The sequence below is a fragment of the Mycteria americana genome, chromosome 1, assembly GCF_035582795.1.
Source record: "Mycteria americana isolate JAX WOST 10 ecotype Jacksonville Zoo and Gardens chromosome 1, USCA_MyAme_1.0, whole genome shotgun sequence".
NCBI lineage: Eukaryota > Metazoa > Chordata > Aves > Ciconiiformes > Ciconiidae > Mycteria > Mycteria americana.
In genome coordinates, this window is record NC_134365.1 from 250,485 (window position 1) to 266,363 (window position 15,879).

A 15,879-nucleotide genomic window follows, 5' to 3' on the forward strand; every position below is an offset into this window, starting at 1 on the left:
ATTTGACAACTTGAAATTCCTTTGTATGGCAGAATTTTTATTGAAAACATGGTAATATTGTAAAGTCCTGTGTGAACCTGGAGGCTGTGGTTGCCTGGGAACAGTCAAGCTTTTGGGTTGCTGTTGGGAGGCTGCCAAGACTCCGCATGTTGGACAAATACTGGCTGAATTGATCATCAGAGGAGTGGTTAATAAATTTATCAACATTGTCATTTTTTTTTTTTAATTAAAAGCCACTGAGTAGAGGAGCACGCCTCTTCCAGCGTCTCTTTTGGCTCGCCAGCTGGCACTGCTGCAAGCCTCACTGCTCACCTGGCTGTTGGGATGCTTCTTTGCGAGGGGGTGGGAAGGCAGCTGGGGGCAGCAGCCCCTTGACAGCGCAGCTCGGCCAAAGGGGTTGTGTCAGGGCACCCGCAGCGTTGCCAGCGCCGGGACTCCCGGCCACGACAGCCCCTTATCTGAGGCCTCAGCGATGGTGGAGAGCAGGGACGTGCCAGCCTGAGCACCACGCACCTCAGCCCACGGGAGTACGGTCCCGTTCGAGCATCCGGAGCTCGGGGTAGAGCCACTCAAGGAGGCAGTAAGTGAGGTGAAGAAACAAACCGAATTAACAGTGTAAAGCGTTGGGAAGTTTCACAAAAGAATGGATCAGCAGGTGAGAGCTGAAGCAAACTGATTTAAAAAAACAAAACAGTAGGTAATTACTGAAGGAATTTTAAGTATGGAGCAGATGAGTAGGTAGTAATAACGTGCATTTTCTTTTCACTCAAAACAGTTATTATATCAGGGAAAAGAGATTAGCAAGAAGGAGCTGTTGAAACCATCTTTAGCAAAAGCCTTAGTGTCAATGTGGAGACCTAAAGACCATTGAACTTATATGTGGTATAGTAGTTATACCATTAATGGAAAACAGGAGTATTTATCAGCTGGAAAATTTCTGGTGAGATTTAACCATTGCATTTTCAGAAGACCATGTCTATCTAGTCTCTTTTAATTCTTTAATAAGAGAGAATGGATATAAGAGAGCTGACTGGTGGGATTTATCAAAACTTCAAAACAGCTTGATGGAAACGCTTCTGAAAGGGCTGTAGAAGTTACAGGTGGAGAGCGGAAGAGCTACAGTGCACTGAGTGCCAGGCAAAGAGATCAGCAAGGGAAAGCATAAACAAATGAATTCCTGTCTCCAGAACAGTTTGGCTGGGTGCTGAGGGGCAGGAGAGAAAGCACCTCGGAGTTTGTAACTTTGTTCAGAGTATTAATAATTTGAAGAGGAACACAGCAAGCAGGCAGATGTGAGTGTGGTGACACTAGGTCAGAGCGTGAGGGTCCAGCAGGGCCCTGTCAGGAGCAACAGGCAGAGCTGTTGCTCCTGGAGGGGTAAGGGAGGCAAGGGACACGCACACAGTGAAGCCTCCCCAGGGAACGCTTCCAGCCTAAATCAGCAGTTGGCTTAGGGGCTCCCTGGGCTGGAGGTCGGTTACCTGTTAACCCCCAACTGATGTCTTTTCCAGGAAATTATAGTATTATATTTTGAATGCATATCAGCTCTTAGTGCTCGCATCAAGGGTGGGGAAAAAGGAAGCTGCGGGGGGGTTGGCCTGTCAGCCTCACCTTGGTCCCTGGGAAGGTGATGGAGCAAATCTCCCTGGAGTCCCTAGCCAGGTACATGAAGGACAGAAGGTGATTTAGAATAGCCAGCGTGGATCTGTCAAGGTTAAATTGTACCCAACCAACCTGATTGCTTTCTCCAGTGGGCTGGCTGGCTGTGAACGGGGGGAGCGCAGGAAAGGTTGTCTACCCTGATCTTGGGGAGGTGTTCAGTGTGGTCTCCTGTAGCATCCTCATTGCAAAATGGGACAGGGATGGTTTGGGCAGGTGGACAACAAGGTAGGTGGAAAGCTGGCTGGATCACCAGGCTCAAAGGGTGGTGATGGGCCATACGGAGTCCAGCTGGTGGCTGGTTATGAGCCCATTCCTCAGGAATGGACATGGAGCCGGTCTCTTTTGGTACCTTCATTGACCGCCGGGACGATGGAGGGAGATCCCTGTCACCAGCCTTGGGAGCAGCTGACAGGCGGGAGGGCAGGGCTGCTTGACAGCGGGACCTCCCCAGGCTGGAGAAAAGGGCCGACAGGGACTGGCGGGGCTCGGCCGTGACAAGCGCCAAGTGCGGCAGGACAGGACGGGGCGGCTGGCTTCCCTGAAAAGGCCTGGGGGATCCCGGGGCCCCTCAGGCATGGTGCTGGCAGCACCCTTGGGCAATGGAGGCCAAGCACCGCCTGGGCGGTGATGGCCCAAGGGCAAGCAGCGGGGTGAGGGCAGGGATTGCTGCCCTCCGCTCAGCGCTGGCGAGACCTGTCGGGATACTGGGGCCAGGCTGGGCTCACCAGCACAGGACGGACATTGCAGTAGTGTGGTGGGTCCCATGGGGGCCTCGGGACGGTTGGGGCTGGAGCACGGGAGGTCGGGGGAGAGGCTGAGCATGGGGTTTGCTCAGCCTGGAGAGGAGAAGGCGAAGGGGAGACCCTACTGCGGCCTGTGGCTGCCTGGTGGGGTGGGGAGAGAGGACAGAGCCAGGCTCCTCTTGGAGGTACCATGACGGGACAAGAGGCACAAGCTGCAGCCAGGGACGTCCTCCCTCTGTGGCAGGAAAAGCCCTTCACCGGAGGGAGGTCGGACACCAACCGGGGTCCCGAGAGGCCGTGGGGTCTCTGGCCTTGGAGACACTCAGCACTTGCCCAGCCACAGCCCTGAGCAGCGGCCTGCCCTGAGCCAGATCAGCTTTCTCCAGGACCCTTCCCCTGACATGAGCCTGTGACTTGCTGGTGTGGAGCTCCACAGTGAACATGTGCTGGGTAGTAAGGAAATACCAATTCTTTGTCCTGCTTTGACTCCACTAGTTTCACTTAATACCCTCCTGAGTTTTTTGTTTTGAAAGAGACTTTATTGCTGGTGGGTAGGGGTTAGTGTAATTTAACAGAAACAATGCAATTGTAACAAACAAGGTGTATGTGCAAAATCTTGGAGTCTTAAGTATGAAGAAAAAGGATCCAACCACAAAATTAGACTGGTGGTTGAGACCTAGAGGCAGAGGGGGTGTAGGTTAATGTAAGATGGGAGAAGCTGTAGCTTTGAAGAAAAGAGTGGTGGTAAACTGTAACCCAAGAGTTATTGCTGCAATTAGAGTCAGATGTGGGTAGGGTGCTCTGACTAGGTTAAGCCAAATGCCTGATGATGCACACCGTACTGATTTGTGGTTATGACTATGCAAGTGAAGGTAGCTGGGAGACCAATTTGGAGTCGACTGCCAGAGCCCGGCGGCATGCTGTTGAGCAGATCAGTGTGAGTGTGTCTAATGAAGATGTCCTACCTGTCACCTTGTCTTGTGGTGTTTGCATCAGTTCCCAAGGAGATAATACCTGTTTATCTTTTCTGTGCCACTTTTGGTTTTGTCATATTCCTTCTCAGTCTTCTCTTTCCCAGACTGAAGAGTCTTGTCTGTTTAGTTCAGCCTCACATGGATGCCACTCCAGGCCATTGATCTTTTCTCCCTTGTCTGCACCTTTTCCACTTCTGGTATGGCCTTTCTGAAAGGGGAGCCAGGACTGCAGGTGGCCGTGAGGACACAGGCATGCCAGGGGCTCATGCAGTGATGCGGTGACGCTTTCGGTTCCTTTGGTCCCTGCTATTCTGTCGGGCACTTGCTGAGCGTTGCTGTGGTGGGGTCACAGGAGTGCTGGCCACAGCCAGGCAATAGCCAGCTCAGAGCCTGTCATTGTTAGCATTTTACTTGCACGGGGTTGATCTGCTGTACTCTTCAGCCGTTTGGATCTGTGAGGTCCTTCTGCTGGGTTTTGCAGTCAGCTCTCAGTTTTACTATGCCAGGTGCCTTAGTTGTTGGCTCACAGTTCGCCTCCCCTTCCCAGACCATCCCAGACCCGTGAGCAGCACAGGCACTGGCACGAATCCTGTGGGACTCTGCTGTGAAAACTGCCTGGTTGTGCCTGCCTACCCCCCCGTGGCACATCTCTTGATCAGCTGTCTGTGTGGGTGAGACCCTTCCCTCTCCTCCCTGGGCAGTAGAGCTATTCAGCTGCACAAAGCTATCTGTAACAGGTCAAGCCCAGCGAGGAGGTTCAGGGGGACCTAATCAATAACACAAGCATAAAACCCCCAATGGATAAGGATCAGTGATGATGATGCACAGTAAGGTGCATTAAATAGAGGAACATGAACTCCTTTAATGCCTGTGCAATAGGCTAAACTGAATGCGTCCACACTGGAAAGGGACTTGGGGGTTAATATAAGAAATTTAGTTCCTTATGGATCATAAGGATCCCTAAGGACCTAAACTTACATTAACCCCTGAGTTCTTTCATTAACAACCTGATCCATAAAGATCTTAAAGATCTTATGGATTGATCCATATGGATCAGGTTGTTAGGCTATGTTAGAAATGACTGTTTTGCAATATGCTAAGTATGAAAATACAGAAGCAGGAGTAAATATTTGACAATTTTTTCATATAACTAAAAGCAGTGGTGGAGTTAGGAATAAAGATGTGAGCGTAGGTGCCATAAATAAGAGCACAAAACAGCCCTACTGGGCCAAACCAGTGGTCTGTGACCCAGTATTCATCTCTAGCAGTGGCCAAAGGACATGCTGTTCAGGGAATGCACAAAGTCTGGCCACTTTTTGCAGGCCATTCCCCTCCTTGCTCCTCCCATTTCAACAACTGCTGGTTTAGGGTTGTTAGAGGCTGCATCCCCATCTCCTCATTTTTTTTTAATATACATGTAAAGCAAATTAGACCTGGGCCTATCAAAATAAATTATCTTTTAATTAATTCAAATGCAGAGTTTTGCAGGTAACTAAGGACTAATGCCAGATCTAGAAAACAGGGAGCTGTATCCTGGAAAGGATGTGGGGTTTGGCTGTCTGAAAGGAATGGAGCGGTCAAAGTAAACTGAACCCAAACTGCCACATGCTTTAGTGAAAAGTGCTAATGTGATGCCTGGAGACGGAAGCAAGGGAATAGTGAGTTGAGGTGAGGACAATATTTTATAGCTGTATATGACAGCTGGGAGACAGATGCTGGAATATTGCCTCTGGCTCTGATTCTGCACTTTAAAAAGTGTATTTAAAATTAAAGAGGGTGCTGAAAAGAGCAACAGAAATTATTTGAGATCTGGAGAAAATGCACTACAATTTACGAACACCAGCCTCTTCTGCTCACCCTAAACGAGACTGAGAGGTGACAGTGTTAAATGGGGGCTACCAGTGTAGCAAGAAACTGAGTACTAAAGAGCTATTCAGTATCACAGAGAAAGATATAACAAGAAATAATGATTGTATTGGAAGTTTAAACAAGGGAAATCAAATGAGAACTAAGACATACCTTTTTTTCATTGAGGATGAGTGTTTGCTTATTAATTTTTCCAAGGAGGGAGTGTGGTTTCCATCATGTGATGTTTTTAGATGCAAGTTGGATGCTTTTCAAGGAAACTGTTAGCCAAATTCAAGTAATTTAGTTCATTATGGGAGTTACTGGTTGAAACTTATGGGGCAGTGATACATTGCTCAGATGAGATGATCTTACGGGCCCTCTTGGCGTTGAATTTGCTGAATCAGAGGGCATGCTGAATACATGCTACGAAGGCAACTACAGTGTGCTCTTTTCACTGGTTTATTCCATTCTCTAGTCAAACTTTATTTCATTTGCTCCTTTATACCGAGAAGTTCTGTATCTCTTTTGCATGTGTGTATTAGGACCTACCTATCCAACTAGCATGTCTCAGCCTTGATGCTGGATGAACAGAAGATCTTATTCTCTGTTCTCCAGAAGAAGCTTTGCCCTACGTGGCTTTTTTTCAGCCCTAGATGGAGCTAAAGCTTCCCAGGTTCTCATTTTCCAACTGATCACAAGTTAGACAGGTGGCTATGGTTGTGGTGTTGCAATGAGCCAAGCAGGAAATATTCCCAGGTCTCTGAAGGTAATAGTCATCTCTTTAACCTGTCTTGGGCCCTTTGGTAGGGTCAGCTTGATTTACAGGTCCAACACTTTTGCATTTCCCTCTGTGCTGTCTTTTCTGTATGAAGAGTTCAGCAGTTGGATGAAACTGGCTGGCGATTTTGCTCTTCAGCAGCCCTTTCCATGCAGGTGGCTAATAATAAAGCTGTTGTAGCTCTGTGTAGGAGGGAGGTTTTGCCTGAACCAGTCACTTAGAGTTAATCAGGAGTTGAATATCTTTAAACATTCATTTCAAGCTGTGTTTGTATCAGAGGCAGCTGCTCCTCTAAAAGCGCTGACTGGTGGGACTATAGGATGGGGCTGGTTGTCACTGTCGGTACTACTGAAGAGCTGTAATAAGGGGGCTCTTGGACGCTTATTTTTTAAATAGAAGTAACTGGATGGCTTCCTGTCTCAGGCAATGGATTCTGGGGGATGATACAACAGTCAGCAACATCCTTCCAGACTGGCTCATAAGCAGCAACCGTTTCGCTGGAAAACCCGTAGAGCCAAAATATTTTGTTATCTACAGCATGTAACTCTGCAAGAAGGGCTCATGCACCGGGCGCTTTCCTGCTGGGAGCTGAGAACCTCCCTCCTGCTCTTTATCTTGTTTCCTTTTGGTGGAGGCAGCTTCTCCCAGCGTGGCGTTTAGCACAGTGGATGGCAGGGCCAGAGCTTTCCTCAGGAGGTGATCTAAGCCCAGAAATTCCTGTTGTTTTGTGAGCGTACACAACTTACTCTCTAAGCTGGTCCCAGTTTGCCTTTTGCCAGCATCCAGTGCACAGAAAGCTTGTGCTGATCTCTCCTCTCCTCCACTAAAATGCAGAGTGGTAGTTGCTCTGCCCTGGTCGCTGCAGAGCCCAGCTCCTTCCCTGCTCCATGGTCATGAAGGGAAACAAGCTGCAAGGATGATGTTCAGCCCTTCCCATGGTCCCTGGCCAGGGGCCGTCCACACGAGGGGGCTGCTGCTGGCTCCCCAGCCTCTGCCCTGCAGGGCGGTGGTGGGTTTGAAGGGCTGCTGGTGGGAGTGTTCCGAGCGATTCCTGTCAGGGCTGTCTTGTGGCTCTGATCCCTTCTCCCACTGGTGTGCAAGCGAGGTCAGGAGGATCCTGCGGGATTTCACACACTGCAGGGGACCAGTGGTGTCTGCCTCAGATTGCAGGAAGAGCTTGCTGCTGAAACTGCTGCCTAAGGGGATAGGCTTTTAACAAGTAATTGGGAAGAAAAAATGTATAATTGGAGAAAACCAAACATAATCTTTTAAGGAAAGGTGAAAAAGTTACTTGGGCTTGTTTGTTTTATACACAGCATCTGTTCCTGTAACTTTGTCCCAATCCCGGTGTTACAAGGAGCTGCTGCTCACTCAGTGCAAGCACCTGGCTCGATGCTGCGGAGCGCTGCACGCTCCTCTGGGACACTCCGCTCCAGCTCTGAGTTCAGACGTGGTGTGCTTGTTCTCTGCAGACCGCTCTGTTCCTCTGGTCACCTTTGTCTTCTTTCCCTTTACCTGTTTCCTGTTTCTGTTGTTTCCTGAAAAGACAGTGCCACCAGACCTGCACGTGATATAGAAGATCTGGATGTGCTGCCAATTCATGAGTGTCATAGCAGCCCTTTCTACATCACTTCAGCCCAGATCCCAGGACGGGCCCCATGTGACTCTGCTGATGAACTCCGGTGTCAGGAAATCTGCCTGGTTGACCTTCACCTTTGTTTACTATCTTCCTTGTCGGTTAGGGATCCAAAAGAGTGCTTTTTTGCTTCTGGCACTTTAGTTTATGGCAGCAAGGGACCTTTTTGGAAACGCATATGCATATTGGTAAGCAGGTCAGCCTTTTTCTGGTAGGCGTAAGTTTCCTCCAGGCTCTCCTTGTAGGTGTGAGGCACGACTCCACAGAAAATAAGCAGATTTTTCAGCAACATAAATACTTGTTGCAGTTGCTGTCCATGTTCCTGGGACAGAGGCCAGGCCTTTGGGCCCAGAGCATGGCAGAATCGCAGAGCCCCTCCTGTGTATCAGCGTCTCCTGCCTGTGCTCTGCTCCCGTTCCTGGGAGGGTTTGCATGATGCGGTGCAGAGCACTGCCAGCGCCGTGCATGGGCGATTGGCACCACTTGCAGTTGTGCTCTCAAATCTGCTGTGCTTGTGCATCCACTGGGGAGCTTTTATTCCTTGTCTGCGAGACCCTTTGCATTGGCATCTGTTGTGACGGCGACCAGTGAGGTGCCCATCCTGCAGTCGGTCCTCATGGGAGGAGCTCCGGGACTCCTCCTTGGATGACTCTCATGCCTCGGTTGCTTGCTGGCCTCACCCACTTTCTGTCAGGCTCCCCTCTTCCTCTGTGTTTGCTAGTTTTTATGCCTTCAATACAGTTGTCATTTTGTGTGTAGCATGGCAAGACTGTGCTCTTTTCTGTTCCCGTTCAGAGGCAACTCCCATTTTCTAAAGGAAATCTTTTACTTTTGATAGACTCCTCTGCTCTGTTGGTTTGGCTGCTCCATCTTTCTGTAGGGGCCTCTTAGAGGCTGTTTATTCATTTTTGCCATACATTTGCTCAGAGCTTCTAATGTGATATTATGAAATATGCTCCCTGCTGCCTGCAAGCACATTACCTTTTCAGCTGCTTCTTTTAATTTCCTTTCAACTCTTTCTCATTTGTGTGCTCTTCGATGAAGAATTTTTGGCTTTTTTGCTCTTAAGGGATTGTTGAATGCAAGTTCTTTATTGTCATTATTGCAGGGTGGCTCTTGAATAGATCTTGTCTGTCATCCTATGCATTGCTGAGGATTGAATCTGAAGCTCTGAGCTCTTTCTTCCTTCAGGAAGGAGTCATCCGTGCTGCCTGAAAGTTGAGAAGCAGTACCATTTTCTTTCAGGAGTTGTTCCTAAGGCTTTGATTGTTGTGATCAGAGCTTATAATTGTATGGAAGAAATTATTGCTTGTAACTGCGAACCAGAGTGAGCAACTTGTTCTGAAAGCTGCTCCCACACTGCCCTCCTCTGAGCCTGCCTGTGGCTCTGGGACCTGCTCCGGCTGCAGAATGAGCTCTGCGGGTGCTGTGCCGTGCCGGCTGGCAAGCGGAACTGGTGCTGCCGCAGTGCGCTCCCCGTGGCGGTGCCTCCTTTGGCTCCCCGGGATCCCTCCTGGTTCTTCTGGGGACTGACGCTGGGAACAGCGCTGAGCCTCTTGTTTCAGGAGAGCGTCAAGAGGAAGGGGCAGAGACCTTTCCTTCCCCTGTGGGCTTGGGACCATACAAGGCAATTTGGTTCCTTTTAAAATTAATGTTGACTTGAGTGTCCAAACCCTCAGGGTTGGAATTTATTCACACCCTCTGTGAAGTGCTGTCTCTGGGCTGGATCTCTCCATCCAGTGGTGGCAGGTGCCCCATGCTGTCCGAGCTCAGCCCCTCTTCCTGATGAAGACGGGATCAATGCCTGGCACGGCATCTGCAGCTCGGGCAGCCAAGCCCTGCTCTGCCCTGGATCAGCCCGGTGCTGGTGTGGGAGCTGCCAGGGCTGTCCCAGCCATGCTGGAGGCCAGAGGAGAGCAACGTGCCCCTTGTGAGATGGAAAGCGGAGGAGCCCTCCCTGCTGTGTGTCCTGGAGCAAAGCAAGCCCGGTCCCCCCGTGCACAGAACAGCTTTCTCCTGCACAAAGATATCCCTTGCAGCCCTTCTGGCAGGGGTTTGTGGGATTAGCCTCACGTTTCTGGATTGCTCCTGGAGTGGCTGTGCTGCCTCATGGAGTGGAATAAGCAAGTTTAGTTGTAGGATCTCTGATATGAGAAAGGCATTAATTTATGCGATGGTATTTGGAGAAGCAGAGTCATAAGAGACATTTAAGTAGCTGGATTATGCCCACAAAGGGCTGTGCAGCGTCTTGACCTCACAGCTGAAGTAGGCATTTTCTTATTTCTGATTTCTGACACAGGTTAAAGACAGAAAGAGACACACTGCAGGGTGGAAGCTGTTTTCTCTGTTAAATAAGAAGTGTTAATACTCCCCAGAGTATGTCTCTGCAGTATAAAGTTTGGTATAAAATCCAGTGTTTTTACACCAGGACCTTCCTTCAACCAGTGCTTGCGCTTGTGCATGTGTGCATGCCTGTCAGTGCTTTTTTTCCTTTAGCCACATATTTTAATACTGAACAGCATAATTTGACAGTGAGGAAGAGTCCTAGAGGCTAAATAAACATGTAGGAAGGTATAGACAACATTTATTTTTTATTTATGGTCCCTGAAAGAATGATGTGTATTCTCCTTCTCTTTGAGAACTGAAAGAGAACAGAGTTCAAAACCTCTCAAAGGTTTTGAACTCCTGATTTCTCACACCGGCAACCAGCCACCACTTCCTCAGTACCTGCTGTAGGATAAGCCATAGTTGATAAGCATGCTGACTCACTAATACGGTCAGCAATGAAATAGATAACGCTGACCTCCGTTTGCAGTACAAATGCATGCTGTCACGTGCAAGTTATCCGTGCCTGAGAAAAATGAGCTGTAACATCAGCTCGGTGGCTGTCTTGCACGGTGACTTTTCTGGGTGGTGGTGCACAGGCAGGTGAGCTGGCACCGTGCAGGGCAGTACGGGTGCTCTGCTGGCTCCTGCCCTGTGCCCAGCAGGGTCATTTGCTTCTCTCTGGGCAAAGCTATTTAATTTTTTCAAAACAGTGTCCGTTTAATTTGCAAAACCAAAAAGATGCTATTAAGGGGACAAGGGACCAAAACAGGCACTGGGGTTAAATTTTGAAGTTGGAAGTGGGGCTGAAGGGGTGAGTGAGGATGTGCAGTTCCTTCTGATGCTTGGGGTGAGTGTCCTTCTCCTGGTCCGGTGCGGACACAGTGCGGCAGTGGCAGGAGCTCTGGCGCTGCGGGTCCATTGTAGCCGCTGGAAGTGCTGCTGAGCATGTGGAGAAGGTGGGGATTGGGTCGGTCTGTCTGTTTGGAAATCCAGAGAGACGTCTCTGTTCAGGCCTCAACTTTTCAACACCTTCATGGACAAAACATGCTTATAGCACTGTGTGGATCCATGCTGCGCCTATCCCTTGGACATAGTGTGCACTTCCAGTCTCCTGTTGCAAGGGTGATGATGTGGTCTAGGGGAATAACAAGGGTGGGCGGAAGCGTGGAGTGCCTCTGTGTGATGAGTGGAGCAGGACTCCACCTGGGAAAGCAGCAGCTGCTGGGGGAGCACTGCAGAGGCAGGGAGGGTGGTTGCTCACTTTGCCTTCCAGCACAAAAATCAGGAGCATTAAACGGGGCTGACAGGCTGTGGCTTTGAAATGAAAAGCTGAAGCAAGACTAAACTCTGTCTTCTCCTCCCCTCCCGCAGAAAGTGTGGAGGGGGAGGAGAAACAAACAAGGAGGAAAACGAAGTGACTGGAACAAGGAAAGATTGAGGGCCAACATGCAAAACCAGGGACCTGGGAGGGGAAATGGTGGCTGCCGATGGGGACAGGCTGTTGCGAGACCAACCTCTGGTGCTGCCAGCACAGCATCCTCTTGCCTTCCTGCTCTTCGCCTGCAAGAGCAGATGCTGCGAAGAGCCTGCTGCCCTGCCACCGGGGTGGAGGGGATACAGAGATGGTGCCACAGCACCTGTGCCGGGCTGCGCATCTTGGCAGGCTCTGGCTGACGCAGGTTCCCACGGCCGACCTGCTCCGCCAGCACTGCAGCCCCAGCCCCGCAGCCAGCCAGGAGTGCGGCAGCAGGGGCTGCAGCTGTAGGAAATACAGCCTGAAGATGATGGGCTATAAATATTTGATGACTTGGGTCCTGGTGGGGGAGGGAAACTTCTTATGGTATCGGGGAAACCCGCTATAGTCACAGGGTGAGATGGGGAAGTGTGACTTTCCGTGCGGGGAGGCAGAGGGCTCTTCTTCCCTCCTCCTGCTGGGAAGACCTCACTGGATGCCTCCAGCTCCCGGCAGGGCTCACAGTGCTGCCATTCATCCCTCCTTTGTTTGCACACCTATGAAATCCGTGGTGGTGAAGTCAATAACTCTTTACACCCTATCAGGGATTTTTGAGTGAAATTTTGCTATTATACTGTTATTAGGCCATAAAATATTTTTTTACACTTCTCATATTTTATAGGATGTTATAACGTACAGGGTTTGAGTCTGCCCTGAACCCCACAAAATGCATTGGGGTGATCTGCTAAGTCTCATCCTTCTCTTAACTCTTTTTTCCCCTTCCCATAATCCACTGACATGGAAAAGATTGTGACTTTCGCATTTTATCCTTCTCCATGTTCTTACTGTGCCTGTTTCTAGGTGCAGCTATGACTGGACCTTGGTGATGCTCGGCTCTAATTACCCTCTGTGTCTCTCCACAGAAGTGTCTACGGTTGAATCCAGATGTTCCTGTGTGGGTTTCCAAGCAGCGCATCCTCTGCACTTTGAACCACAGCCTGAAGGATGTTCTGAACTACGGGCTCTTCCAGCCAGCCTTCAACGGCAGGGCTGGGAAGTTTCTGGATGAGGAGCGCCTGCTGAGAGAGTACCCCCTGAATCCAGACACTCCTGTCCCCTACTTGGAGGTAGCCATCATCTTCTTTTTCTTTTTTAAATGTCTGTATATCTCTATATACGTGTGTGTATATATATATACACATGCATACATATATATGTATGTACATAAGCATGTAGGACTTCTATGATCCCTTCCACTGTAGTCTCTGTAGGCACCACAGATATTAATGCCCCCTGTCCCCCTCCCCTTTTTTTTCCCCATTTCCCTTCCAGGATTGAAAGCATAGAAATTTGTGTGGGTGTATGTTTACTCACGGAGAATTCATTGAGGGAAAGCTGAGGCAAATGCCTCTGAGTTTTAGTTGCTCGTGATTCTGTCTGCTCGAGAGCTCCGTAACATCTGTCATAGCCCTGTGAAACAGCTTCCCTGCTTTCTGACCCTGTTGATCAAAATTTCTTTTTTTCTAGTGGTGCATAACTGTCATGGGAAATTGCAGTAACAGAAGGAAAGCCAGTCTCGTAGGTACAGAGGGAAAATCATAGGGACATCTTTGAATATGAGGCTGGGATTCAGGTGATCGCATGTAGGTGTTTATTCTAAAGTGACCTGCAGCATTTCTTGGGCTCCATTGACTGTCACTGTGGACATCCCCACTGGCTGTAATGCGACTCTAGTTACCTGTATGTGGACTTCTAAATTTAGGGATCTTGTGCTATATTTTACCCACAAAGTCTATTTAAAAAGCATTACACGCTTAAGCTGCACGAGCTCTTATAAATGCAAGTGTGAATGCTGTTATTATAACTAATCCTGACTAATTTGGAAAGAAAGTGCAGCACGATTTCTTAGCAAACTAACATTTAATGTAGAGAGAAACATTTGGAACAACATTAAGAATGCTTGCAAATAAACCTATGAGGTAGTAAATTCCTTAATGTTCCTTATACAGGCTTTAATGCTTTGTTTTTGTATAATTTAGCATAATGTCCACACTTAATGTCTTAGCACAGACATCTAAATGCAGACTTGACATGGATATTTGTTGTGTGTCATTTCGATTCTTCATTACCTGATAAGAATGGCAGCTGAGCACTGGAGAATCCTATTGGAAAACCAAAAATCTGGAATCTATTTACAAGACATAAATCCTATGCTGATACCACTGAGGTTTCTTGAACCCAAAAGATAAATTATCCCTCAGGGCTGCATATGAAGGTAATTGGATAAATGAGAGGTTTGTGTATATTGACAGAAAAATTACATTAAAAAGCAGGTATCTGCAGTAGTTGCCTGGAGAGGTGGGATGCTGGCTCTATGCTATGCCAGGGAAAGCTGTAGGTACTCCAGATTCCTTTATCGGGATAAAATAGCAGCTGCCATGCAGTGTGGTGGTGATCAAGCAACATGCAGTGAGGTCTACCTGCCCATCTGCTGAGAGTCGGTTACCCTCATGTGCGTTTAGGGGTATTGACTGTATCCTGTATTATCTTACTGATTGTTATCTCCTGTCAGAATCTTATTGTGTCCTTCTTTATGAGGCAGTTATTTTGTTTGCATGCCAAACACACCGTTGTGTTCTCACCATTATTAATCATCACACATTCAATTCACACACCTTGTAAATTTGAATGAGATTTGGAAATTCTCATGCCTGTGTGTCCTCCCCACACAAGTCCGGTCTGCGGGTGAGCTGTTGGAGCAAAACCATTGGGATGTGACTAGCTTAGGGTCGGCTGCCCACTTCAATCGCTTCTTCAGAAGTTTTGCTGCTCAGTTTTGAGCAGCTGTACGCTAGCTTCTCAGATGAGGTTTTTGCCTTGCAGCTGGGTGGCAGTGTGCATTGCTCTTGCATCAAAGCTGATGTAGCCTGGCTTCCCTCTTTCAGACCTGCCTCGCTGATGCACTGCCCTGGCCCCTGCCTGCACAGCGTGGGGCAGCTGGGAGCCCTGCAGGACCTTCTCCAAGGTTGAGTGCTGGGAGAGCAGTGGTGGGCGAGTCCACCTGAGCCAGTGTGTTCAGGCAGGAGGTCGAAAGCGAGTGATCTGCAGAGCAGCACTGCGCTGGCTCAGCCAGAGCGCTTCCCAGGGCTCGGAGGTGGAGGCTGGGTGCAGAGCTTGTTTGCCGACCCTCTAACATGGTGCTGGATGTGAAGAGGAGCCACTGAAGGATGCTTGCATGACTGCGTACGGATGCACAGAGGATCCCTAACACTGGCAGCATCTGCAAAGGACCAACGTCTGTAAATCACTGAGCAAGATAATTTTTACCTTGGAATGGTTATTAAAAAAAAAAAATTGTGTGAGAAAACATCTGCCCAATAATACAAGTTTGTGATAGACTGAAAATGTGCTAATATTTTGCCAGTATTGAAAAGTAAGTGGGATGAGCTTAGTAACTGCAGTCCAAAGATAACTTGGTGTCAGTTCCAGCTGAAATAATGAAATGTTGATGGAGGATTAAGTTCATAGCAATTCAAAATCTCAGAATACAATTCATTCTTTGGAAAAAGATCTAGTCAAACAAATCCAATTTCATTCTTTAAGGAAATTGTAATTCTGCTTGATAAAGATAACTATACAAAGGTAGCAGCCACTTGGAGGTACTTGATTTTGTTCTACATGATATTCAAGTTCAGGATTAGCACTATAAAACATCAGTAGGACAAGTGCTACTGGCTAACTAATCAATGATAAAAAGCAGTTGTCACTGCGATCATCACTGCACAGATGTATTTCTAGTGGGGTTTCTTAGGGACCCCCTAAGAAACCCCCAAAATGTCAGTTTTGATGTGGTTACCCCAGGGATCTGGGTGCAAATGTAAAATCACTGCTGATAAAGCCTGATTACACAAAGTTTGGCAGAGAACATAACAATGTTGCGTGCGCTGTCTAGGTCATTTGGTAAGTGGGGGTCCCATCAAAGTATGGTATAAGTCATTCAAATGACAGACATACAGGGACAAGGATTGCTTGCAAAGGAAGGACTCTCATTGGGGAAAACAAGTTTCTGAAGAAAATTTTTGAGCCTTTTTGGTCAAGTAACCTAACAGCAATTCCCAGTGTGATGCTGTGGCACAGCGTGACCCTGTAATCCTTCAGTGTGTACCCTGCCAAGTAGTGAGTTGGTTTTAGGAGTGGCTGGGATGGAAGTGGTTGGTATTGGAGCATTGTGTGGGCAACAGTCAGTGTGCTTGAAAGAACATTGGAAAGAGACATGGCACAGAAAAGAGCAGCAGAAAAGATCTGAGAACAGAAGAGAAGATCCCTCAATGAGAGACTGAGGGAGAGATTAAGCTTGGCCTGCTTACAGGGAAGTCAGCTCTAGACCACCTGTGTAAGAACTGTCCTGGGGAAAACCATTCTGTTGTTAGAGAGATCTCTAATTAATTGGGAAGAAG

The 15,879-nt window shown here is 48.3% G+C and overlaps 1 protein-coding gene across 5 annotated transcripts in view; it reads left to right on the forward strand.

Annotated features, from left to right (window-relative positions):
- SHANK3 (SH3 and multiple ankyrin repeat domains 3) overlaps window positions 1-15,879 on the forward strand; it is a 372,706-nt gene that overhangs the window by 27,192 nt on the left and 329,635 nt on the right. For all 5 annotated transcript variants that reach the window (XM_075506645.1, XM_075506615.1, XM_075506886.1 and 2 more), the window contains exon 3: window positions 12,346-12,549. In XM_075506645.1, coding sequence (XP_075362760.1) covers window positions 12,346-12,549 — 204 coding nt within the window. The remainder of the gene's footprint in view (window positions 1-12,345; window positions 12,550-15,879) is intronic.